Source organism: Leptidea sinapis, chromosome 22, assembly GCF_905404315.1.
Source record: "Leptidea sinapis chromosome 22, ilLepSina1.1, whole genome shotgun sequence".
Classification (NCBI taxonomy): domain Eukaryota; kingdom Metazoa; phylum Arthropoda; class Insecta; order Lepidoptera; family Pieridae; genus Leptidea; species Leptidea sinapis.
This window is the reverse complement of record NC_066286.1, coordinates 1,453,865-1,481,613: the sequence shown is the minus strand read 5'-3', so window position 1 is coordinate 1,481,613 and position 27,749 is coordinate 1,453,865. Positions and strand designations below refer to the sequence as shown.

The window sequence follows — 27,749 nt, the reverse complement described above, 5'->3', positions numbered from 1 at the left end:
GCATCAGCTTGATCCAATTGACCGCGTGCAACGCAGAGCACCTTGAATTCTCGGGGACCCAGTGCTCTGTGAACGGCTGGATCACTTGGCGTTGCGTAGAGATGTCGCTTCATGATGTCTTCGATGTGTATTCTACCGCATTTATCACGGGGAGTGTTCTGAAGAGCTGTTTAACCGGATTCCTTCCGCCAAAGTCCACCTTCGCACGACACGCTACAAGTTAGGATATCATCCTCACCATCTGGATGTGTGGCGGTCCTTCACAGTGCGGTTTTCAAGGAGATTTCTTCCACGTACTACAAAGCTGTGGAATGAGCTTCTTTGTGAGGTGTACCCGGGACGATACGACATGGGTACCTTCGAAAAAAGCGCGTACACCTTCCTTAAAGGCCGGCAACGCTCTTGTGATTCCTCTGGTGTTGCAAGAGAATGTGGGCGGCGGTGATCTTAACTTAACATCAGGTAACCCGTACGCTCGTTTGTCCTCCTATTCCATAAAATAAAAAAATAAAAAAAATGCCTGAGGGTGGTCCATCCATTCCCAATCTGTGGTATCATTAAGAAACTCATTTATATTATAGTAACCTTTACCACACAAACGCGTTGTAACAATTCTTATTAATTTCGTAACATATTTGTTTTGAACATCTTCTGGGATCATGTTGTAAAAGCGTATACATCGCCCAATAAAAGACTTACTCACTCGACTTTACCGAGTAGTAGTCATAACAGGTTTATGTTTGATCCCGGTGTCAACACTATGATTATCACAGGTTGTAGAAGACATCATAATACAATCCGGTAATAAACATACAAAAAATAACAATCACCTCCATTTTTAAAGTCGGCAAAATGTAACTTTATGATTAAAATTTACTATACGATTATATTTACACCGGTCAAACGATGAGGCACAGCTGTATTCATTATATTATCTGTGGAAGATAGTATCATGGTTATCTGTCAAAAATTGCACCTTGTATCTTATCTTGTCATTGGTCTTTGATAACCAATGAGTAATAAACAGTGAAGTTATTCGGATATTCACAACAACGACCAAGACCTATTAAAAAATCCAACATTGACTTATAGGATCTCAAGATTGTCCAGTCCATTTATTCTAACAAAAAGTATCTCAACGTCGTGGTCGCTCAAGATTTATAAGGGCTGCCATAAATTATGTCAAGCAGCTTTGGAGATTTTTCGACTATATCCCCACGGACGAGTAAAAAAGGAAGGACTCCGCGCCGTGATATTATCAAGTGAAGCACCGTTTTGCTATTGTGTGTGCGGTTACGGGGGATACTAGTTACACAATTATTTCTCCTTTAAATAATCATATATGGCCACAAATAAGTATTTGTATAAAATATATAAGTATATAGTATCGTTTTTATACTTTTTCACAACGCACAATGGCATTTTTAAAATATTTTATTGAGATGCAAACTGATCTGTCACAGACTATGACAATTCTCAAAATGGCCGCCTATCGGCCTGCAGTAGCGTAAGTGTGTGCGTGGGGCTATGTATTTACACGTTAATCGGCTTGTTTTGGTGATACACTGTTATGTAAGGTGACACGGAGTCCTTATTTTTTTACTAGTCCGTGATATTTCCTTTTCACTTTGCCGAGATGTCCTGAGATTTTTCTCGAACCAGTCTTTATGCTATGTTTGTTTCAAAACACTTTTTAAATGCTTTTGTTAAAGTATCGCTTGGCATTGTGTAGTGACGTTGGTTCGTTGTGTGTCTTCTGCCGGATTTATCACGGGGAGTATTCCGAAGAGCTGTTCTACCAGATTCGAGCCGCTCAATTTCAATTTCACACCACAAGTCCTGAACTAAAATATCATTACAAAATATGTTGGTCTCATTGAGTCATACATCTTTGTGCCGTTTGGTGTCGAGACACTTGGCCCGTGGGGCCCAGAGGCGCGGAGAATGTCCAAAATACTATCTTCGCGCCTCAATAAGGCTACTGGCAACCCAAGCGCTGGCAGCTATCTCGGTCAACGGATCAGCCTTGCTATCCATCATGGAAATGCTGCCAGTATTCTTGGTACGCTTCCACGTAATGACTGTTTTAATATGATGTAGTCTTAGTATTGTAAATATAGTTATAAGATTTGTTTAGTTTGAATAAATTTATCACAAAATGAAAAAAATTCGCAGTGTTTCATGCAAGATACGACATGTTTTATTAAAAATTTAAAATCACCTATTGAACGTCAAAATCTACCACCCATTCGAAAATGTATGCCTCGGACTTGAAATGAAAGGGCGCAAGAAACTGGCTAAAAGATGGTTCTTGATGATAGTGATCTACTTGAGTGCCGGCAGAGCGGTCAGGGTTGGCACTTATAAGTTTCTATTTTTAATAATTTAATACCATGTTGTATCAATCTGCCTTTTTTTATGAAAATACGGGACAAGACGTGCAGGACGTTCAGATGATGGTAATTGTTACGCCCTGCCCATTATAATGCAGTGTCGCTCACGATTCTTGAAATGCCCAAAAATTCTGAGCGGCGCTACAATTGCGCCGTAAGTATAAGTCTCATTTGCCCTGTAATTTCACTAGCTCCGGCGCCCTTCAGACCGAAACACAGTAATGTTTACACATTACTGCTTCACGGCAGAAATAGGGAAAATTATAATAAATAATAATAAAAATAGGCCTATTCAATAGTTATTAATTATGTTCAAATAGAGAGGATAATTACTGGAGACCGTAAGTAGTTTGCTGAAATTTTTAAAAGAGTTACCAAGGGACCGCGATAAGGAAGAAGTTGGGAGAAATGCTTACTTATTCCTATTTGAGTCAAAATCCTATTAAAAATCTAATCTAAAATATTTTTGTGTTAATTTATATTCATATAAATATATATATATATAAATATATATATATATATATATATTTATATATATATATATTTATTTATTTATTTATAGAACAACCAGTAGTTGTTACATTCTAATACGCTTAAAATATATCAAATATTAATAAAAAATGAGTTGAATGTACAACAAATTAAGGTGTCACAACATGCACAGTCTTTGCTTCCGTGACACCAAGAAAACAATTATATAAAATAAAGCAAAAATTATAAAATCAAGATACGAATTTGAAAAGAAGAAAAAAAAAGAAGAAGAATATTAATCATTTGGCGCCTAATAAATCTCGTAATATTTTTTTTAAAAGCAGGTAAACAATCTTTAAAAATATCTACTTCACCACAGATGGAGTTATAAGTTCTTGATAGACGTGGTATGGGAGAAAATTGCTTAAGGTTAGTTTTGGCAAATGGCTGATGGAACAGGCCAGCTCCGACCTGCGCACGCCTTGGTACTCGGCGGGGAACTCGTAAGCTGATGGAGTGCACGAGTGATGGACTGTCGAGCTGATTTCTAATTATTTTGTAAAAAAATATTAGATCTAGCATTTGTCGTCGAACTGACAAAAAATACAATTTTTTGTATGTGCTACATATTGATAGCTTTGAAGTTTTTGAAGTCGATTTTTTTAAACGTAGGTTCTTATTTTCTTTTGTGGCTTAATTTAGTTAAATTGCATGTAATTTTCGCCTATAACCGAGGTATCACTTATCACAATATGAATATATATATATGTGTGTATATACAGGTATTAGTGTACCTTTTTGGCGGATTTTTTAAATAAATAAATAAAAATTCCTATTTCTTTAAATATATTTATAGGCAAGATATTTTTGATTAATTGGTAAGAGCTGTTAAAGTCATAACACTCCTTTGCGTCACGCAATCGGTTAAAAACACAATAGAAAATAATAAACTACGTTTAAAAAAACCGACTTCAAAAAATTCAAAGCTATCAATATGTAGCACATACAAATAATAGTAATTTATTAATATTAAAGGTAAAGGTGTATTCATATAAGGTTAATAATTATAATATATAATCAACCTTAACGAAAACTCCTAAAAAAGCCGTACACATAAAACAATTATATCATCGAGGTAAACAAACATTTTCATAAAAAATGTTCATAAACTTAAAACCACTTGGCCAAACTATGTAAAATTTTTATGGGACCAAATGGCCAAAAACTACGTAAATCGGATCATAAATCTCAAAGTAATCGGTGTACATACTTAAAAAAAAATATCGATCGACTTGATAACCTCCTATTTTTGAAGTCGGTTTAAAATAATTTCTAATAAAGTAAACCATTTAAACACTTAAGTACCTTAGTTGATGACGCGTTAACAGATCCTTTCACAAGAAACACTCGACTAACAGCAAAAGATCTAGAAATGAATATTTATAAAACGTGATAACATATATCTCTTATCAATTTCATGCTGAGGACACACTTAATATTTGTTTAATAATTTATTTAGAACAATGCTTATTTAGAATATGCTCATGTAAATTTCATTTACATTTTGAAAACAAACTTTTATGAACGATGCGGCCTTCGAGTGACGTATCGTTTATAAAATCTTGTATGCTTTGTTCAACTCTCAGGTTGTGGCTTCATCTACAGGATCTACTTTACAGTTGATAGTCTGCTTAACCCCACTATTTGCATATTAAGAAATTGCCTTGAGATGTCGCTCTTGTAAATCTAAACAATTTGTTATGTTTTAAAGTGCTAACCCTCACTTCTGGGATAATTAAATTTAAAAACTAAATTTTGTGAACGATGTGGGGCTGTAAATGGACGGGACTGCAGGATGTGTAATTAATCCCAGAAGTGAGGGTTATCACTATAAAACATAACAAATTGTTTATTTACATGTAAAGTTAACCATCTTAAAAGATTTCGTCAGAGATTAGCCGGAACAAACAGAGGAAACTAATTATATGGTTTTTTCGTACAAGTTCCGTGTGGATACACATTATCGGACAAATATACTTAGGATAAAGTTATAACTGAGAATAAACCAAGAATATGCGAAATCATTATTAGTTTATTTGAAAACCACTACAAAAAGTGGGCAAGCCGAAAGATACTTCTACTTGTTTTTTGTTTCATGTAGTTTTATTACCAGTCGCAAAAGAGGCCAGGAGAAGGGTTTTAGTGAAGTGCCCAATGAACTTAACAAATGATTTGAGCGCGAAATTTTAAATAGGTAGATCTATAATAATAATAATAAAACCTATTTATTTCATTTTAATATATTAAAGTTATCATCTATGATTACATCAATTATAATATATATTACTAAATAATATTGTTACAATTATTAACATAGTAAGTAATATTATCTACATTTTACTTAAATATGAAAAAATATAATTTTTTTAGTATTTATAACTGTTGTTATGTCTTCATCATTATTGATTGTAACCCCTTCTTGGGTATAGGCCTCCTCCAGTTTGTTCCATGCCTTTCTGTCCATTGCTATCTTTTTCCATAAGTGTCCTACTGTCGCTTGAATGTATTCTATCCACCTTTTCCTATGACGTCCTTTTCTCCTTTTCCCTTCCTTCCCACATTGTTGCCTCTAAGGTCCATCTATTGTCTCTACTTCCTATATGTCCAGCCCACTTTCACTTCTGTGTCAGAGCGGAATATAAGACAGGTAGTTCTATAGTTTGGTTACATTCTTGATAGAAAATAATGCAAGCCTGGCTTATTTGATTATATGGCAGTAACGCCGCTGGTAAGATATTTTATCAGAAGAAGTGGCAAGAAAGTCATATTATAAATCAAATTATACAGCTTCATCAGTATCAGAAGGAAAAACTGGAGCTAAAGTACATTTGTCATCACATAACATCCACTTACTAACATATTCATAACATATAGCTCCCAAAAGTAAAAACATAAAAGTGTGAACAGCGCTTAAGTCTTCATTAACATTTATATTGTTTATGCTGAAATGAGTGGCGTCACTGTTTGTCAACTACTTTAGAAAGCATACAAATACATAAGTATAGGTTTTTTTTTATAAAAAGAAGTGACTAGTCGAGCAAGATATTCAGCCAATGGTAAGTTATATGCAATGCATATTTCAGCGTCGCCATCTTGGATTTCAAGTGATACCTCAAATTCTTTCTCTGTCATCTTTTTTTTTATATAAGAGGGGGCGAATGGGCATGAGGCTCATGTTATGAGGAGGGGTGAGGCAACCGGCCATGGACATCCGCAAAAGCAGGAACCAAGAGATGCGTTACCTGCTTTTAAGGCGATGGGTAAAGAGAAAACACGCAAACATGGTGTTTTTAGACAAGTTTTGTGGTGAAAATATAGCATTTGGAGCTATGAACACTGCTTAATCATGTTACAAATACCCTTAAGTCTTATTTGTAGATTGCTAATGCTTGCTGTTGGTTATAAGTTAACACTCCAGGTCCTTTTTAAACTACAACTTTTATTTGCAGTTATACAAGTTTTTTGGTATGGCATGACGCATTTGTTTAGTACTACTCTCAGAAAAGTTATTCTTATAGCTTGTACTTTTTTGTGTAGGTACATTTATTCAGGTAATAAATGAATTACGAGGATTGTAAGCATACAAAACTGTTTGCAACTGTTAAAATGTTACGTATTCCACGCAAGAATTTTTAAACTATTGGCTTTGTTACATAGCTCGGCAGCCGCTAACTCATATCGCTCAAGGTCACTGGCATTTAGTGTCGCCTTAAGGGAGGCGTATGGTCTACTCTTGAAGTAAAAGTCGAATAAACTTTATTCAATTAGGCTTTAAATAAGCGCTTTTGAATCGTCACTTCAAATATTTATAATATATTACTGAAATTTACCATATGTTCGTAAGAAATTTAAGCTCGTGAGATGATACGAGATACTCTTTCTTATCAAATAGAGTATTTTACAATGGCTGTAATATATCTACATATCAAATTAGTTTGTAACGTGCTGCATCCAATATATGAGTCGTGTTTAAATAATATGAATTATTTCACTAAAAGTAATAACTGTATTATTTATATTTTTCATAAAAAAATTACGTTATTCAAAAGAACTGTTAAAAAACGTTTGTGTGGTAAAGGTTACTATAACATAAATGACTTTCTTAATAATACCACAGATTGGGAATGGAGTGACCGCCCTCAGGCTATTAAATTATAAGTTTAATTGTACAATATTACTTTGTAAACATATTTTTTCGATGAAAAAAAAAGCCCGCTGAGTTTGTTGCGCCCGTTCTTCTCAGATCTGAGGCATTCATTTTGGAATGGGTGGTAGTTTTTGACTTTCAATAAGTGATGTCACATCCTATTTTGAATAAAAATATTTGAATTTGAATTATGTCCTATGGTATATTGTTATGGGGAAGTGCGGCCGATATTAATACCATCTTTGTGCTGCAGAAGAGGTCTATTCGCGCGATTTATAACCTAGGTCCTAAAGAATCAAATTTAAAGAAATAAACTTTTGACTGTTGCATCTTAAAACATTTTTGATAATGTTCTGTATGTTCATAAGCACATTGAGGAATTTTCTAGAAACTGTGACATTCATAATTTTAACACGAGGAACAAACATAAACTTGTTATGCCTACTACTCGGTTGGGTCGAGTTAGTAAGTCTTTTGTTAGGCGATGTATATGCTTCTACAATATGATCCCAGAAAATATACAAAATAAATGTGTTACGAATTTTAAAAGAATTGTTAAAAAACGTTTGTGTGGGAAAGGTTACTATAGCATAAACGATTTTCTTAATGACACCACGTACTGGGAATAAAGCGAACACCCTCAGGCTGTTTAATTATTAATGTTTATTGTACGATATCACATTGTAATCCATATTTTTTAATTAAAAAAAGAACCCGCTGAGTTTCTTGCATTCATTCTTCTCAGGTCTGAGGCAGTCTCTTTTAAATGGGTGGTAGTTTTTGAAGTTGAATAAGTGATTTTGAATAAAAATATTTGAATTTGTATAAATATAAATTATCGTATGGATGCATCAACCTTTAGAGTTTGAACTCATTGTTTGTGTTAGGATTTCGACTTTGTGAACATGATGGTCGTGATTACTGTCACAATTAGTAATTGCATCCAGCAAATACAATGATATATTAACTATAACAGGTCGACCTGATACCACAAGCAGCACCCGTTTACGAGTTGACGCATGGACCAGCCATGGTCATGGACTCGGCACACGACATAGCCGCAAGCAATTCCATTCAGTGACCATAATTAATGTCCCTTAAGTCGTATCGGTTGGTACTTGTATCTTTGGATATATCCAAATCAAAAATGATCCCAAATTCATTCTCTGCTATCCCTAGAACCTTAGAAACCATATCTAAATTGTTGATCACCAAGATTCTTTTTTTGTTGTTTGGTTGAGTTCTCGTAACAGGCTTCGTCATGCTCGCTTAAATGTCACTGCTTGTGGCGGCAACATGGGACGGGTCGTCCCCTTCCCTAAAATATGGTTGATGGAGGCGATGGCTGGCTCATGTGTCATGCTCGTGAACGGGCGCTGCTTGTGGTGGCAGGATAATCCTGTTGCCGAAGGCTCGGCTTCAGATTCGAGTTGAGTTGTATGTTTGTTGAATCACTTTACATATTATATTGTAATTGAAATGATTTGTAAAACAATAACAATGTAAATCATGATTTAAAAGAGTGGCAATGAGTTTCTTGCTACTTGTTCTCATTAGCTCAACCCCTTACGAAGTAGCAGTTAAAACAAATAAAATCTATTTCTTTTGACATTCATAAGTGTTATTTCACCTTCGCACGACACGCCACAAGTTACGATATCATCCCCACCATCTGGATGTGTGGCGGTCCTCCACAGTGCAGTTTTCAAGGAGCTTTCTTCCTCGTACCACGAAGCTGTGGAATGAGCTTCCTTGTGTGGTGTTTCCGGGACGATACGACATGGGTACCTTCAAGAAAAGCGCGTACACCTTCCTTAAAGGCCGGCAACGCTCTTGTGATTCCTCTGGTGTTGCAGGAGAGTGTGGGCGGCGTTGATCACTTTACACCAGGTGACCCGTACGCTCGTTTGTCCTCCTATTCCATAAAAAAAAAGACCTACATAAAGTCATTTTGATTTGATTTGAATCATGAGTACTATGAACAACAGAACAGTGATCGAACTTTGCTATATTACGTCAGAAGGCTGTCAAATAATTTTGTTTAAATAAACACCGAAATGTTAGTATTTAATTAATTAACATCTAATGTTTTATTTAATCAGCTTTAGATATATATAGATACTAGCTGTCCCGACAGACGTTGTCCTGTAGAAAATAAAAAAAAAATGTTTTATAGGAATGTGCCAATAATATTTAAAAACATCAAAAATTATTTCGTAAAAAATGCTCCCTGTTGTTATAATGAAATTGTTTCACAGCGGAACTGTCAAACCGCGGCACTAAATTCTTTCATAGAAAATATGTCCATACAAAACAAATATTGAAAATAAGAATAATTATGGGTCCCAAATCGAATTAAAAACTATCCTATCTCTCAAGCTTGACCAAACTGCACTCCATGGAGTAATCCCCATTCAAATCTGTTCATAAGTTTAGGAGTCCATCGCGGACAAACAACGTGTCACGTAATTTATATATTATACTAGCCTGACCCTACAGACGTTGTTCTGAACATTGATTAATATTAACAAAACATTGTTTTTTATGAATTTGTCAATAATTTTTCATAACATCAAGAATTTTTTCATAACGTATGCGCCTTGTTGTTATAATGAAATTGTTTCACAGCGGAACTGTCAAACCGTGTGTCACTAAATTCTCTCATAGAAAATATGTCCATACAAAACAAATATTGTAAATAAGAATAATTATGGGTCCCAAATCGAAATAACAACTATCCTATCTCTCAAGTTGGACCAAACTGCACTCAATGAAGTAATCCCTATAAAAATCCGTTCATTAGTTTAGGAGTCCATCGCGGACAAACAACGTGTCAAATAATTTATATATATTAAGATTAAGATAAGGTATTTAATCCGCTCCTCTTCGTGAATTACGAACCGTCGAAAATTTTCGTCGATAATGTAAGTCACGATTCTTGGAACGACAAAAACAAGATCAGCTTTGGTGGTGAAAATATACGCGTAGTCCAGTATTATAGACATATATTGTTGCTATATGTTTCTTTCATTTTAAAACATCTAAATATATTCAATTTGTTATGTTTTTAAAGTGATAACCCTCACTTCTAGGGTTAATACACAAATAAAATTTGAATAACAAAATTTTATGAACGATGCCGGACTCGAACCCATGACCTCCGGCGTTCCGTGCCGGTGCTCTAACAACCTGAGAGTTGAAGAACAAAGCATACAAGATTTTATACGTCACTCGAACGGTTAACTGTGATGGTTAGAGCACTGGCACGGAACGCCGGAGGTCGTGGGTTCGAGTCCCGCATCTTTCATAAAATTTTGTTTTTCAAATTTTATTTGTGTATCTAAATAAAAGGCATAAAAGGCATTTATTTTCTTAAAATTGATTCCTTTAGAATTATTTTTGATGTCATTTCTTATACTACTACCGCTTCGGAAACAAATGGCGCTCTGAGAGAGAAGACGCGGCGCAAGAAACTCTCCCAGCATTCTTTTTTTGCGCTCTTTTCAATAAAAATATACAATATTGTACAGTCATTTCTATCGCTATAAAATAATCACAATCTAGTCCCAGGCTGTCCGATCATTTAGATATTCAGCAGTGGAGTAATAGTATTTACGACAGAGCCATTTTTTTATAAAACATTTAAATTTATTTATAGATAATGCCTGCCAGCCAGTGGCTGGGACTTTATTGTAGAAGTGTATACATTTACCCTTAAAGCTATTATGTATCTTATGAAGCCTACTAGAATAAGTTACAAGCAATCCCTTATTTCTAGTGTTATAATAATGAAAATCACTCAAATTTCTGTGAACATATATTAAATTTTCATAAATGTACTGACAATGAACAGTCATAATATTTATTTCTTTAAATTTTTCTTTGAGAGACTGTCTATAACCAAGCTGATATATAGCACGAACAGCTCTCTTTTGCAGTGCAAACACAATATCAATGTCAGCAGCATGACCCCATAGTAATATACCGTACGTCATGATGCTGTGAAAATAACTAAAGTACACTAATCTAGCGGTCCCAACATTCGTGTACTCTCTAAACTTTCTAACTGCATATGCCGCAGAGCTGAGTCTATCTGCTAGATGGGTAACATGTGGACCCCACTGAAGCTTTTTATCTAACATGATACCCAAGAAGACCGTAGTATCCACAAGTTCCAATCTCTGGTCATTTATAAGTACGTTGGTTTGTACCTCCGCTGTGTTTGGTGTAATGAACCGTAAACACTTTGTTTTTTTACTGTTTAAGTGCAGATTATTCGTCTCAAACCAACGCACTATCTTTGAGAGTGCATTGCTTACCTCGTCATTAATATCCGCACGTCGTTTCACTTTAAAAATAAGTGAAGTATCATCAGCAAACAATACAATCTCATGGCTATCATCTACCACAAACGGTAGATCGTTAATATATATAAGAAACAAGAAAGGACCGAGAATAGAACCCTGTGGAACACCTATTCCCACAAGTTTACCCGAAGACCGTTTGCCATTTACATCGACTATCTGAACTCTTTCGCTTAAATATGATTTTAACAGATTTAAGGCTCTATTTTTCACTCCATAATGTTTTAGTTTTAGGAGTAAAGTTTCATGGTGGACGCAGTCAAATGCTTTTGACAAATCACAAAAAATGCCCAATGCATCCTGTGACTCTTCCCAGGCGTCAAAGATGTGCTCAATGAGTCTAGTACCCGCATTAATTGTTGATAAGCCCTTAGTGAAACCAAACTGATTTTTGTTCATTAATTTACAAAAATGCATTTTTAGCTGTTGAAGCAAAAGTTTTTCAAAAATTTTACTAAAAACAGGCAGCACTGAAATAGGTCTGAAATTAGCAGGGTCAAAAGAACTGCCCGATTTAAACAAAGGTATAACTTTGCTGTATTTCATGAGGTCAGGGAACACACCCTCATCTATGCATTCATTAAATATTATTGCTAATTCAGGTGCTATAATGTTAAGTATGTATTTTACAATATTAGTCGAATGGCCCCATAGGTCTTTTGTATTTTTTAGGTTAATTAATTTGAAGATTTTTATTATATCGCTATCGCTATATTATATCGCCTGTAACATACTTAAATTTCAAATCAGTGAAAGATACTGGTACGTGTAATTTAAGCATATCATATGCTGCTTTTGGCGAAGAGTTAAGGTCTTTGGTCGTGACAATTGGGATTTCGGAGAAGTATTTATCAAATTCATTTGCAATTTCTATTTCCGAATTTATAACGCGATTATTAATATTTAAACAGATAGAGGTGTTACGGCAATTCGATCTACCAGTTTCATTGTTAATTACACTCCAAGTCGCTTTTACTTTATTATTACTGCTTTTAATTTTATCTGCAATGAAACGTGTTTTCGCTTCATGACAAACTACTTTAAAGAGCTTGGGGTATTTTTTTACATATATTTTAAATTCTTCACTATTATTGTAATGTTTCTCATAATAAAGGTCATATAAGCGTTTACGACTTTTGTGGATACCCATTGTTACCCAATCATTAAAACAATGTTTGTTGTTTACTGTCACCGTTACTGGAGTAAAAATCCTGTCAAATTCCTCACAGAAGGAATTGAAGAATAAGTTATAGTGAAAATTAGCAGTTTCACCATAGTGCAAAAATGGTATCGTATTTACCAAATTATTTCTAAACCTCTCAAGACGGCTACCCGTAACTGGTATAATCGTCACCTTTTTTGGTCTGACATTGTCCAATCTTGTATTTACTTTTATAAGTTGCCCACTATGGTCGGACTGAAGATTATTAATTATGAGTTTACTAGTAATAGTAACATCTCTAAAAATATTATCTAAACTAGTTGCTGTTGTAGAAGTGATTCTAGTAGTTTCCCAAAATACATTGAACAAATTAAAACTTTGAAATAAATTTTTAAGGCTACTACAATTGGCCGAAGGTTCAAGCAAGTTTATATTAAAATCTCCACACACTATAATTGACTTGCTGGTTTTGTTAAATTTTGATAGTACCTCCTCCATTCTATGTTGGAATTGTTCACATGATGCAGTGGGGGGGCGATATACACTGACAATAATAAATTGCTCTAGTTCTATACAAGCTATCTCAATTAGTTGTTCTATAGAGAGATTAACAATATCTCTTCTATTTTTACATTTTAATCTATTATTAATAATAATTAGGGAACTTCCATGTATTGCCCTACTTCTACAAAACAAACTGACTACTTTATGTTCTCTAAAACTAAACTGGAGCTGATAACTCGTACGCCAATGTTCTGTAATACATAATATATCTATATTACAGCAGCTCAAAAACAGTTCAATTTCTAATTCCTTTCTTGAGATACCTTGTATATTCTGGTGAACAATATTTATGAGCTTTATATTATGATTATCTATAGCAGTAATATTTATATTTGGTGAATTTTGTATGATATTGCAAGAGCTGTCCTCCCTTCTCAAATATATATTTAAATTTAAATAAATATATTATTATCGACTTTTTTGTATTGAGATTAATGTTATTATTATTAGTAATTATTTATTATATGTCGAGTGCACTGTATGTCAAGAGTTAAACGGGCACCGCTGAAAATCAGTGCTGTGTCATAGCAACGGCCGTGTCACAGATAATCCTGTGTCGGTGACTCATTTCCTGCACTTCACATGAACTCTCATTAAATCAATACTATTTAAATACGTTCTTTTTTGGTTTGTTTTGTACTTTTATCTTTTTATATTAAGTGTATCCTATAAGTGTTTTGTGAAATAAATGTTTTTCTTTATTTCAGATATGTCTTTAATTAAAATCTAACGTTTTATGTATTCAGTTTCATATGTTCATCAATTAGGTTGAAATTTCGTAGATATTTTGCTTGTGAGCATTCTTATTGTGAGTTCCTTTGAAAATACAGAAAGTACATAAAAGAAATCAAGTTACGTATCAAACTTAATTCCGAAGTTACACAATAGCTCGGGAATGAGAAAAATCTCTAGTTACAGAGTTATCGGAACTGGAAGTCCGCCATTTTTGTCGGTGGATGGAGCTAGAATGAAGCAATTTAAAAAGTTTGTCCCAGCTCCTTTTGTATTTAGAACTTTAACTATTTTACTTTTTTATTTTGATGTAGTATCTTATCTTATACTAGCTGATACCTCGCGACTTCGTCCTCTTAGACTGAGCACGAGTTAGCGACATTTCAATTAATTTCTTTAATTAAAAAAATACTAAAAATGATGTCAAAGCTAGATAATTTGGAATTTCATCGAAAATCGTAAGGAAAACTCCGCCATGGGCATAGAATATACTAACCTATAGACACAGCTATAGACGATCTGACAGGCCGTTAATGGATGCTTACTATTGATTTGTGAAGGCGCTAATATCAAACGGCTCACTGTTTACGAATTTTTAGTCAAAATCGGATTTTGCATGAGAGCAAAAAAAAGTACACTGGGTTACTTAAACTTAACCCAGATTTTTTCATTGATTTTTCATCTTTAACATAATAATTATCAGCCTCTCACCACAACACCTTTACATCAATCTATAATACTGGCAAAAAAATCGTTTATTTATTAATATTAATATCCTAGTGATGTTTGTCAGGTCCAGACATAATTTAGCCGGGAAGTAATCTCATTAACGGTTAATATACTATCTACAGATAGAGCTAAATTACTACCTTCTATTGTCAGTAATTAGCTGTCAATAATCTGAAGCTGTCCCAATATATCCGATAAGTCATTATTATCGCCTCATAGTGGGTCGCGTGAATTGCAATTTTCATACAAACTTCTATCGCTTGTAAGCTATACTTCGTACCATTGACAGAGCGTGTACGGATGAGTTACCGTCTATAAGTTTATTTGGACAGAATAGATAGTTATGATTTTTATCTCAAGTAAGAGATAGACTGAATATTGGGAACGGCCGTAAGCCAGTGACATCACTACACATGGCGTCTTCCAAAGCGAAATACAGATAGTACTGACAGAATACTTCTTAGCAGAAACAGTTTTCGGGGCCCCCTAACCATCATCTAGAAAATTCCACCGGTAGTAATGATCTTATTAATGGCTTTCTTTCAGGCGGTGTCAGATTCGATGTTGGTGGAGCTGAAGGCGTGCTTCATGGAAGCATACGATGACAACCAAGATGGGAAAATTGATATTCGTGAGGTAAAGTAATAATGACACTCGTCTCCCAACCTCCTGTTAAAAGATCATCAAAAAATGTCCGAGTGGCGTTACGATATTGCATATACATTAACTTATACAGATAAAATTAAAACATTCATTCAAATTAACATCTTATGTCCTGGCAGTAATGTTCAAAGTCTATTGTATACGCTCATAAGAAGCTCGGACGCAAACACGAGTCAAGAACATTTTGTTTTAGAAATTGAAATTAGTAACACAATTTTTTTAATATAAAGAGGCACTTACCTGAAATACGAAACTGCATTCTTTTTATGTTTGGATATTCTGTTATTTGGACAGATTTTCACTAAACACTTTGTCATTGCGTGGCGTTGCATTCAAAGCGCAGTCGAAACACAACTCACCGAAAACACTGCCTAATATACGCAGTCACGTGCTTGAGAAGATTTTGGAGCGTGATTGTGAGTCTAGTTTTATTATTGTACACCAATGGGTAAAGCTTTGTGTTAGTGTGCGTGCATTGCGCACACTTACGCATCCCCGCATTCTAGTGACAGTTATTAGCAAAGATTAAAAGAACATGTGGCACGCAACGTCACACATTGTTCGAAACTGGCTCGAGTACACCCACTTGGGCGTAGTATTAGTTGCCGCACTTTGCGACTACGCCTAGCGTAGACCAATCCTTAATATAAGATAATAATGCTTTAACTTCTCACGTGCAGTTCTACTACTAACAGTTCTTTTTTTTTAATTTTCTTGCAGCTAGCCCAACTTTTGCCGATGGAAGAGAACTTCCTACTTCTCTTCAGATTTGATAATCCGCTCGAGTCGAGTGTTGAGTTTATGAAGGTAAGTTATAAACACTAAGAAAAGGAGAATGAGACGAGCAGGAACGTCCTGCTAATGGTAATTGATAATCCGCTTGCTAGTCCCTTATTTTCATTAATGAAAAAATTGCAAGAAATACAAATTATTAATACTTTATCAAACCAAACATAATTAAATATTCTGTTTGTTTATTTAAGCGTATGGGGTGTGATACCTTATTCCGAAAAACACAAAATTTTTCACAAGTTTAATTCGCACATATAATAATACACATAGAAGGAGATTATTATAAAACATAATATACATACATGCGAACAATACTAATCTTATATCTTAGAACGAGTAATTCTTGTATATATATAATCTGAATCTCGGAAAATATAATTTAGTGTGATGAATCGATCTAGATACGTTTGAATTTAAAAAAAATATAGTTTCATCCGTGTTTTAATGTGAAACAGCTACAATAACATTAGAATACAAAGGTATATTTCACCACTATAACTGTACAAGATATCATAATAGCTCAGTTGGGACATTGGGTGATCCGGAAAGCAGAAGACCCCGGTTCGAATCCAGATGTCGTATTAGTTTATTTTTGTTCAAGTTTTGTACGCTCTTAAAATCCGGGCAAGGCTGGTCGTCCGGATATTAATATATAATACGTTGATCACGAGAAGAGTGCGCTTCGAATATAACAATTCGTTACTCATTACGAAGTTAATTAAAATGAAACATATCTATACAGAAATAAAGCAGAACCAGATATTAAAAATGTAGTGAAATATTAATCTTTATTACTCCTAAGATAAAAATAAAATCTTATACTTATATATTACACAAATAAAATTTGAAAACACAATTTTATGAACGATGTGGGGCTCGAACCTAACTGAGCCAACAGTTCTCGTTGAGAGTTGAACAAAGCATACAAGATTTTATCACGATACGTCACTCGAACGGTTGGCTCAGTTGGCAAGAGCGCTTGCACGGAACGCGAGAGGTCGTGGGTTCGAGTCCCGCATCGTTCATAAAATGTTGTTTTCAAATTTTATTTGTGTATTAATCCTAGAAGTGAGGGTTATCACTTTGAAAACACAACAAATTGTTTAGATTTTCATGAGCGACATCTCAAATCAATTCCCTAATATGCAAATATTGGGGTTATCAACTGTAAAGTAGATCCTGTAGATGAAGCCACAACATGAGAGTTGAACAAAGCATACAAGATTTTATCACGATACGTCATTCGAACGGTTGGCTCAGTTGGCAAGAGCGCTTGCACGGAACGTGAGAAGTTGTGGGTTCGAGTCGCGCATCGTTCATAAAATTTTCTTTTCAAATTTTATTTGTGTATTAATCCTACAAGTGAGAGTTATAACTTTAAAACATAACAAATTGTTTACTTATCTTCTCTATTATAATTTGCTACAATGTTATTTCTACTTGACCTCGATAGCCTAAAAGCCTCGATTCGTAGCCGTAAAAGATAAATACGTTTTGACATGAGCGAGAGGCAACAAGTGTATAAATTTAGACGAATCGATACCACTTCAGGTGTTATATGAAGACAAGTCCAAGGATATTTCTTTATTTCCGTAACTGCCGAGTAAAAAAATAACATAAGGTCAAGTAATAATAAATAATTTATTTTCATTTCTTTAAGATTATTTACACCGTTTAAAAATAATAAAATTCAAAAACGGTTTCCAGTGATATCAAAAGGGGTGCAACTCTGTCCTCGGAATTAGTTAAAACTGTATCTTCCGAGGTCAGTAATAAATAGTTTAAAAATTGTTTCTTGCATTATATTCTATATATTCTATATATAAACATGTACAAATGTCGAACAATTGCACACGAATGACTCCTTTTCCCAAAACTACTGTCACACAGAGGGACTTCTGGAGAAAACCCGCCCGCACGCATGTTTGCACATACACCCTCACACACACACACACACATAGAGACATACACACACACACAGCCATACACAGACACACATACATTTACCTCTATCCTTTATGATAAAACTAGAGTACCTACATAGTAATTTATATTGATTTTAAGAGCTTTTTAGTCACTGTGTAAAAGTGGAACCTTGGTGACCATATACGTATTATATTACCTACCAGGCACCAGTGATCCACAACCAAAACTTTCGTATCCCCTGTACTTTTTAAGGTTTCGTTGTATTGTAATTTTTTTGTTATTGTGAGAAAATATAGATATTATTATTATTATAATATTATTTATATGAATAAATAATAATACAAAAAACTCTGTAAACAATATATATTATGAAAAACACGGTACTCGAAGCCGCGACCTCTCGCGTTGCGTGCGAGTGCTCCTCCAACTCAGCCAACCGTTCGAGTGACGTATGGTCATAAAATCTTGTATACTTTGTTCAACTCTCAGGTTGTGGCTTCATACCTGAGAGTTGAACTTTTATTTGTGTATTAATCCCGGAATTGTGGGTTATCACTTTTAAACAAAACAAATTGCTTAGTGGAAAACTCATTATACACTTCTCATTAATTCTCAGCCTTCACGAAATGGTTGAAAATTTTAGAATGTTTAATATTATATTTTTAAAATGTAAATGAATAAATTGATTTTGACTTGATAACACAAAACATACTTTATTTTGCAGATATGGCGAGAGTATGACACAGATGGTAGTGGTTATATCGAAGCGGATGAATTGAAGGTAAATTGACTTATGTAAAATATATATATATATATAAATGAATTGCTGTTCGTTAGTTTCGCTAAAACTCGAGAACGGCTGGATCGATTTGGCCTGGTCTTGAATTATGTGTGGAAGTCCAGAGAAGGTTTAAAAGATGAATAAATGCGAAAGTTCTTGGAAAAAATAAATAAAAACAATAATTTTGTTTTTCCTTTGATGAGTCCCCCGTCGTTCAGGAATCAAATTGAAAGAATAGTTTAAAATGAATAACTGATTAGAACTTTTGTATTTTTCTAACTTTCTCAGGAGGTAAAAAATTAACTTAATTTTAGCTAACTATAGTTAATAGATTAACTACAGTGTTAACTCTTTATCAGATTATTTTTATGTAGACTGATAAGTGATAAGTCATAAGTTTTGTCGCAAATTAAATTTCCGAACCTATCCGAAATATATTATGCAGGACAATTTCATCCCCACTTTCAAGTTATTATTCCATAATATCTAATATATGAAATTCGCGGGTCGCGGTGTTTGTCATCTATCTTTTATATCCCAAAAATTTTAAGTATTGATTTTTTCGTATTACTATAAATGGCAATACAACGTTTTCTGGGTCAGCTAGTAATATATAAAATCACTTGTGAAATTGTAATATCATGGCTTTGAATAAGTCACTGCGACATATACATTTATATTATTATCTCGTTGACATTAATTAGTAAAGTATAGTAAAGTTAAGTAAGCCAGTATTCCAGTTAGCATATTATTATAAAATTAATCATAAATGTATTAAATTTTAATTATTAAGTTACATCTTCTAGTGGAGTTCTCCATCTAATCCTATTCATTCAATTCTAAGAAGGTATGAAATGGAATAGAACACGTCGGGACGCCAGTATAAGGCCCCTATATTTATTTGAGACGTACGTATAAATAAACATAATTATGTAAGACAGCGACTCGATGGTCAATATATTATGAGAAACAAACAGCTGTAGCTGTCAATATTTTAAATATTAATTTTGTATTTGTCGTTTTACTAGCTCCTACACGCGACCCCATCCGCTTGGATGTTTAAGAGATCCCGCAAACTGCAGACTTTTGATCTGACGATAGTTTGGTTGGTTTCTTAATCAGTATGAAGATGTATGAGAGTGCGCACATTAAAACCATTCAGTATTGGCCGACAAAAATGTTAGATGGGCTACACGATTGCCTTCAAACTGAACCGTCAGCAAACTATCGGCCGACTGTTAAATCAGTACAGCGCTCTTCTAGGCGCGCACACCACCGATTGTTTAGTCGGCCAGACTCATCAAAAGCCGATTTAAAACTAATACCGAATCTTCAACCGTCCCTAAAACTGTCGGCCGATAGTTGTCTAGTGTGCGCACTCATCACAGACCCAACTGTTTAGTCGGGCCAATGTGCGCACTTAACAGCCGAACTCAACCAAACTATCGGCCGATCGAAAGTCTGCAGTTTGCGAGGTCTCTAAGGCGACACTAAATGCCAGTGACCTTGAGCGATATGAGTTAGCGGCTGCCTGCTGCCGGCTGCCAGCTATGTAATAAAGCCAATAGTTTAAAAATTCTTACGTAGAATACGTAACATTTTAACAGTTGCAAACAGTTTATATGCTTACAATCCTCGTTATTAATTTATTACCTGAATAAATGTAAACCTACACAAAAAAGTACAAGCTATAAGAATAACTTTTCTGAGAGTAGTACTAAACAAATGCGTCTTGCCATGCCAAAAAACTTGTATATCTGCAAAGAAAAGTAGTAGTTTAAAAAGGCCCTTGAGTGTTAACTATAACCAACAGCAAGCATTAGCAATCTACAAATAAGACAAGGGTATTTGTAACATGATTAAGTAGTGTTTATAGGTCCAAATGCTATATTTTCACCACAAAACTTGTCTTAAAACACCTTGTTTGCGTGTTTTCTCTTTAACCTTCAGCTTCGCCTTAAAACAGCAAAACTGATGCAGCTGTGCCTACATATGGCTCTTTTCAGACTACGCTAAACTATTGTCATATGCTTAGTCTGGCCATAAATACTGTTACAATTAAAAATAAACAAAATAATACATTTGAATTTGGAATTCATTCATTCATTTTTATATGATTGTTTATTGAGTTTTCTCATTTTGGCGCCAATATATTGTACATTTTACGGTATTAAAATGGAGTGGGGTGCTAAAGAGAACCGAATCGCTGTGATTGCATCACACAAAGTAGGTATGGAGCCAAATGCAATTTTTAAAACTCTCCATACGCTTGGTAAAAGTAAAATGTTTGTGTACCGCGCTATTAATAGGTACAATGAGACCTCCTCTGTTTGTGACAGAAAAAGATCTGGCCGAAGAAATCCTGTCCGAAAGCAAAATATTTTATATCGGGAGATGAAGATAGCACCTAGAACCATGTCGCATATTTTAAAAGATGACTTAGGACTTGCAGCCTATAAGAAGTGTACTGGTCATTTCTTAACTTATAATTTAAAAATGAATAGGATGGTAAAATCGATACAACTACTGAAGCGGCAGTGTGCAAAGGGGGGTCATAGGAACATTTTGTTTACGGATGAGAAAATTCTACAATTGAGCAACATTTTAACAAACAAAATGACCGTATTTATGTTCAACGCTCTAAGGAAGCTTCCCAATTAGTCAACAGAGTGCAACGTGGGCACTATCCGACTTGAGTGATGGTTTGGTGGGGTATTAGCTATGAAGCCATATTTTTGTGAAAAAGGTATCAAAACATCAGCACAAGTGTATCAAGATACCATTCTTGAGAAGGTAGTGAAGCCCTTTAACAACACCATGTTCAATAACCAAGAATGGTCTTTCCAGCAAGACTCTGCGCCGGATCATAAAGCTTGGTCTACGCAGTCTTGGATGGAAACTAACATTTCGGAGTTCATCAGAACTGAAGACTTTCCGTCCTCTGGTCCCGATCTTAGTCCGTTAGCTTATGATTTATGATCAGTTTTAGAAAGTACGGCTTGTTCTAAACGCCATGATAATTTGGAGTCCCCAAAACAATCCGTACAATTTGCAGTGATAAATTTCCCATGGAAAGAGTGCGTGCGTCTAACTGACCTCAACGTTTAAAGAACTGTATTGCAGCCATTGGAGACCACTTCGAATAAGCTTTTTATTTTTTAAATTGTTTTATATTTATGGATTAAACTAACACATTGTAAAAGTAATAAATGTTAGTTGCAATAGAATTTGTTTTTCTTTGTTTCAGTATATATCTATCGCTTCACAGCTAAATTTCGTCGTCATCCGATATATTTGGACCCGAGCTAAAATTTATATAGCACTTCCTCGAAAATATTTATAAATCTCTTTTTAATTAGCTATTTTTGAAAAGGCTCCCTGTATGTTTAATTAGAATACTAAAGCGTAACAGAAAAAGAAAAAGTACATGTTTTTTTAAATAAGTTATACAAATGGGACACATTTATTGCTAAGCCTTCCACGATCTTGCTGATCGTGCCCCCGCCGCGGGATGTCTAATTTAGCGCATTTATTTTACGTGCATTAATAGATTGCTTATAATTAAGATGATACGAGAGAATATATAAGAAAACTATTGAAACAAGCTATAGAACCATGCAAAATAAATTATCTTATAAACAAAACAAGAGTCAGAATTTGGTGAGGGCGTAGTGTGCCGAACGGCACTTCCGATTTTGGTGTATTTGAAAGATCTAGTGCCAAATGGCACTGGTCGATTTTGACAGCTAAAAGGAGCTCAGTATACTAAGTTGTGTGAGTGCTTGAGACACCAACACACCACTGGTTTTCAGTGGTGATTTTTAGATATTACGTTACCAATCTTTCAACTTTTGTAAAGAAAACTTGCTCATTCCAGAATTTCCTCCGGGACTTGTTGAAAGAGGCGAAGAAAATTAACGACGTATCTGAAGATAAGTTAATCGAATACACGGATACAATGGTGAGATGTTTTATTGTTCATTTTGATTTGATCCGACGTGAACTAGTTTTATCTAGTTTTATAGAGAGAACAGCAGCGAAAGAAAGAAAAATAAAGAGCTCGGAAGTCGAAACTGTTTTTAATTCTAACCAATGACGTTCTTTATATACATCTTGACATAATATCACTCGCAGTCTGATAGCGGAACCGCAAAAGTGTGCTTAAAGACATTAGCACACTTTTCTGCTTTCTCCTTAGTCGTGTGTTAACTGTGCGTCAATCACCAAGCCTAAGTGTGCTATAAATAAATTTTAATAAATTTAAATTGATAATAGTGTAAAAAAATATATCCTATTATAATATTATAAATGTGAAAGTTTGTATGTCTGGATGTATGTTTGAACTTCTTTAACGCAAAAACTACTAAATGGATTTTTATGAAACTTTACAATAATATAGCTTACACACCAGAATAACACATAGGCTATTATTTATAAAACTATCGCGTGAATTATACTTTATATGGCAAAACAACGTTTGCCGGGTCAGCTAGTTTCAGTATAAACAAAAGCGTGGGGTGTAGAAGAATTATTATTTTAATAATATCTTAAAAAGCACCCCACGCTTTTTTTTACATAGAAATATATTTTTTTTATAATAACTCTTCTACACCCCACGCTTTTGTTTATAATGAAATATATTTTTTTACACTATTTTCAATTTAAATTTATTAAAATTTATTTTCTAATTTTTAGTTGAATTTTATATAAAGCGTGTTTTTTAGTTTTTTTTAAACTATTATTTATTATTAATTTTTTAGTTAAATTTTTTAGATTGAATGTAGGGATTTTAATATCTGCAAATAAAAATATTTTAGTTAATTGAAAGATCACTTAATTCAGCTAGCCGGAAATCACCGAACTAGCTCTTATAATAAGTAGCTCAGTTAAATCACGCATTAATAATTTATAATGGAACAGAATACTTAAACAGCGCCATCTTTTCGTAAATAAAAACATTACTTCATCATAACAGAATAATTTGTATACGCGTATATTCCATGATATCATTTCAGAATCACAGTAAAAAACCCTAAAATATAAATTAAATCAATACTTTCTGTCAAAACTCAACTAATGTTTTAATTAATAAAGAAATAAAAAAAAAATCACTCTCCTCGTCCTTCTTGCAGTGTTTTATTGTTTATAAATAAAATAATCACTCTGTAGATAAAGCAACAATACTTGTAGTGTTAATATTGAGGGTATTTGTAAGTTATTTAGTTTGTAATGTTTTTCATAAAATTTCTTAGCACTTATAATTTCTTAACATTTAGATGTTTATGCCTTTGTTTTGTTTTGTTTTTATATTTATATGTAGTTTTAAGTTGTTTCATTTTTCTTTAAAAATAAGAAGTTTAATTTAAGTAGTTAATTAAGTATTACACTTTAAATTTAAATAATATTATATGTCTTCCGACGACCTTATTGTACACGGTAAAACCAAATGAGTTTATGTATGTACAATAATTGTGTTACCTATAATATGTTATGTGTTAATAAGAAATAAATAAATAAATAAAAATAAATAAATTGCCTTAAGAGTTTATTAAAATGCTGCTAGATGGCGTGAAACACAAATTCATTTATTCTAAATTTATATATATTGGCAAATATCTTAATTAGCATATTGAATAATGGAATAATCTTGTCAAATTAGTGTAATGTCATCGGTCCTCGATAAATCTACAAAGTTTAAACGAAATCTAGCCGTTTAAAGTGGGTCAAAATCGCTCCCAAAGAAGTCGGTTACAAACATACAAACATACAGGCACGCTTTTTATTAGCTGAAGCTAATAAAAAGTAAAAATGCTCAAATTATACGTTAGCTCCTACTCCGCTGATGTCACTGTCTAAATCGGGTTCTAAATTCAACATAAATAATACGTTATGTGTTATCAATCGTCATAACAGCATAAATGACTTTCTTAATGATACCACAGATTTAATTGTGCGATGTTACTTTGTAACCATATTTTTTTTACAGTTATCAAAAAATGAAGGCCGCTGAATTTGTTGCACCCGTTCTTCTCAGGTCTGAGGCATACTTTTTCGAAAGGCTGGTTATTTTTTGACTTTCGATAAGTGACATAATATCCAATTTTGATTAAAAATATTTGAACTTGTATGGTGCTTTGTGCCATAGTAGCCTCGCTACATCAACATGCCATCGATAGGTAGTACCTACAGATTATTACTTATATTATAGTCCTACAGATCTTAAACATGTATGTCTTAAAATGTCATTATTTTCACAATAATAATCACGATATAATCACGATAAATGGAAAGAAATCGGGAAACTTACGCAGTCGAAGTTTGCTGAGAACTTTTGTTTTTGGAAATCTCATAGATGCCGCGTTTGTTTTGAATAGCTAAAGTTTTTCTATCCATATTATGGTAATAAAACATATGTTTACAATCCAACATTAAATTTAATAATGAGCTACTGCTCATGCCCGCGACTTCGTCCGCGTAGAAAAAGTTTTTTTTTGAAATAATAAGCAAGTTTGGAATTGAAAATTATCTCATGTCCTATTTTAGTTCCGGTACCAGTTTTCGCTCCCGTTCCCAACATATTATATGAATCTTATTTCGAGGAAGATTGCTATTGCAAACTAAACCTACTATTGGTAGATATAGCTATTATATAGCTCATCAACGTGAATTTAAATTTTTAACAAATCCCGCGTAAGCCATGGAGTTTTGCGGGATAAAATATAGCCTATGTCCTTTCCTAGGGTCTAGTCTATCGCAGTACCAAATTTTATCAAAATCACTTCAGTAGCTCCGGCGTAAAAGCGTAGCAAACAAACTTTGCACTGGAAACTGGGAGGCACCTATTTCTGAAGTGAAGCAGTAATGTGTAAGTTTTACTGTGTTTCGTGCTGAAGGGCGCCGTAGCACGTGAAATTACTGGGCAAATGACAATTGACATCTTATGCCTCAAGGTGACGACCGCAGTTGTAGTGCCGCTCAGAATTTTCGGGTTTTTCAATTATCTTTTTACTGGGCCAAATCAAATGTCAATTAGGTACCATCAGCTGAAAGTCCTGCTCGTCTCGTCCCTTTTTTTCATAAATAAAACTTAAATTAGCATTTTAGTATTATTAGTAGGGATGTCTGTACATATTTTGGTGGCAGTGTCCGCAAAAAATTACAATATTTTTATTTCTTTTCAACAAACACGTGTGCAATATAAAAGTCGTGCATAGTTTATCTGACTCTCAAAGCTTTTGTTTTAAGTATTAACGGACACAAAGACTTCCATTCTAAGAATTCTTGTCATTGTTGCTAGGCTTTTAAATTGCTTTCCATCCACTTTGTGTATCTTAACATGGTTGTAATGTACTTTACATTTGAAAGAGTTTGAGAATATACAGTCTTAGCTAGTTATGCAAATGTTACATAATTACGGTTACAAGAGTTACAATGAGACAGAACATCATAGACGTACTTAAGAACAATGAATTGTATTCAAACAAAAGAAATCTTATAACTATATGTATCTACACCCATGTTTTAAATCCTCTATTAAAGATTCTGAAACAGTTAGCTTACTGCCAACATTAGAACATCCAATGTTCTATAATAACCATTACATCATCCAAACGAGTGTTGTAATGTTGTACTGAATTTCATAACAATACTCCTTTGTTTTTTTTTAGATCCCTTCAAGCGTCTCAACAGACAGCCACATTCTTATTGCTCGATGTGTGGTATCTGAATGAATTTCAAAAAAAGAACATTTTCGTTTACGCGCGTTCCACACTACCAGAGCGGTAATGTCGTAACAAAAGGTTATTCGAATCCCCGCCATTTTTCTTGAAAAAATGAGCGATTCAAGGTTTGACAGCACACCGCCGGATATTTTAGACTTTTAATAATTGCACTATACAAAATGTAAATTAAGTACTACTGAAATAAATAATTATTTCTTTAATATTTAGTTTACCTGTATATAATCAGTAATGGATGATATTAGGTTACTACTAGGACTGGCTGTTTTAATGTTAGGAGTAAGCTAACTGTTTCAGAATGTTTTAGAGGTTTCATATTCTGGGTGGTGTAGATAAAGTCTTGTATGCAAATGTTGATAATTAGGTATTAAAACACTCATGTGATACTATTATCACCCCAAATAGATAAACCCGCATTCGTGTTTTAATACCCCTTATTACGCAACAGTTGCATAAATAACTATTACAATACAATGACTACATAATGGAGGCATACCAAGAGTACTGGCAGCATTTCCGCGTTACATGGCTAGGCTGATCCGTTGACCGAAATAGTTGCCAGCGCTTGGGTTTCCAGTAGCCTAATTGAGGCGCGAAGATAGTATTTTGAACATTATCCGCGCCTCCGGGCCCCAAGGGCCAAGTGTCTCGACACCAAACGGCTTAAGATGCATGACTTACCGAGGCCAATATATTTACGATATATTATTATTTCTTTATATATATGCCTTCATTCCTATAGTCAGAATAGAAGTAATAGACCAGTATCGTAGCTCAGCGGTCTCCTTGAAATTTATACCTACGTCTGGAGCGCTAGGGTTGGTACATACAAAAACATTTACGACGCGGACGGCGCGGCGCAGCTAATATAACTTGGACATCGACCAGTCTCGACGGCGAACCGCGCGGCACTCAATAGTTTTGTCTTCCCAAGATTGCTTAGCGGCCGTATAAATCTTGTGTATGTGTGCGTGCGTTGACTCGGGCGCTCTAGTGTGACGTTAAAGTACTGTCACGTTACCGTAGCCAAATGGCCTAAACAAACGGAGTCCTTATAGATTCATCACGTCTGTCTGTTTGTCCGTCCGTATGTCACAGCCACTTTGTTCCGGAACTATAAGAACTATACTGGTGCAATTTGGTAAGTATATGTATTCTGTGAACCGTATTAAGATTTTCACATAAAAATAGAAAAAAAAACAATAAGTTTTTGGGGTTAATTTTTT

General features: G+C 34.2%; 1 protein-coding gene across 2 annotated transcripts in view; it reads left to right on the top strand.

The window, feature by feature from the left end:
- LOC126971009 (calbindin-32) overlaps positions 1-27,749 on the top strand; it is a 111,362-nt gene that overhangs the window by 65,381 nt on the left and 18,232 nt on the right. For both annotated transcript variants that reach the window (XM_050817181.1, XM_050817180.1), the window contains exons 4-7: positions 15,169-15,258; positions 16,006-16,092; positions 18,728-18,784; positions 22,662-22,745. In XM_050817181.1, coding sequence (XP_050673138.1) covers positions 15,169-15,258; positions 16,006-16,092; positions 18,728-18,784; positions 22,662-22,745 — 318 coding nt within the window. The remainder of the gene's footprint in view (positions 1-15,168; positions 15,259-16,005; positions 16,093-18,727; positions 18,785-22,661; positions 22,746-27,749) is intronic.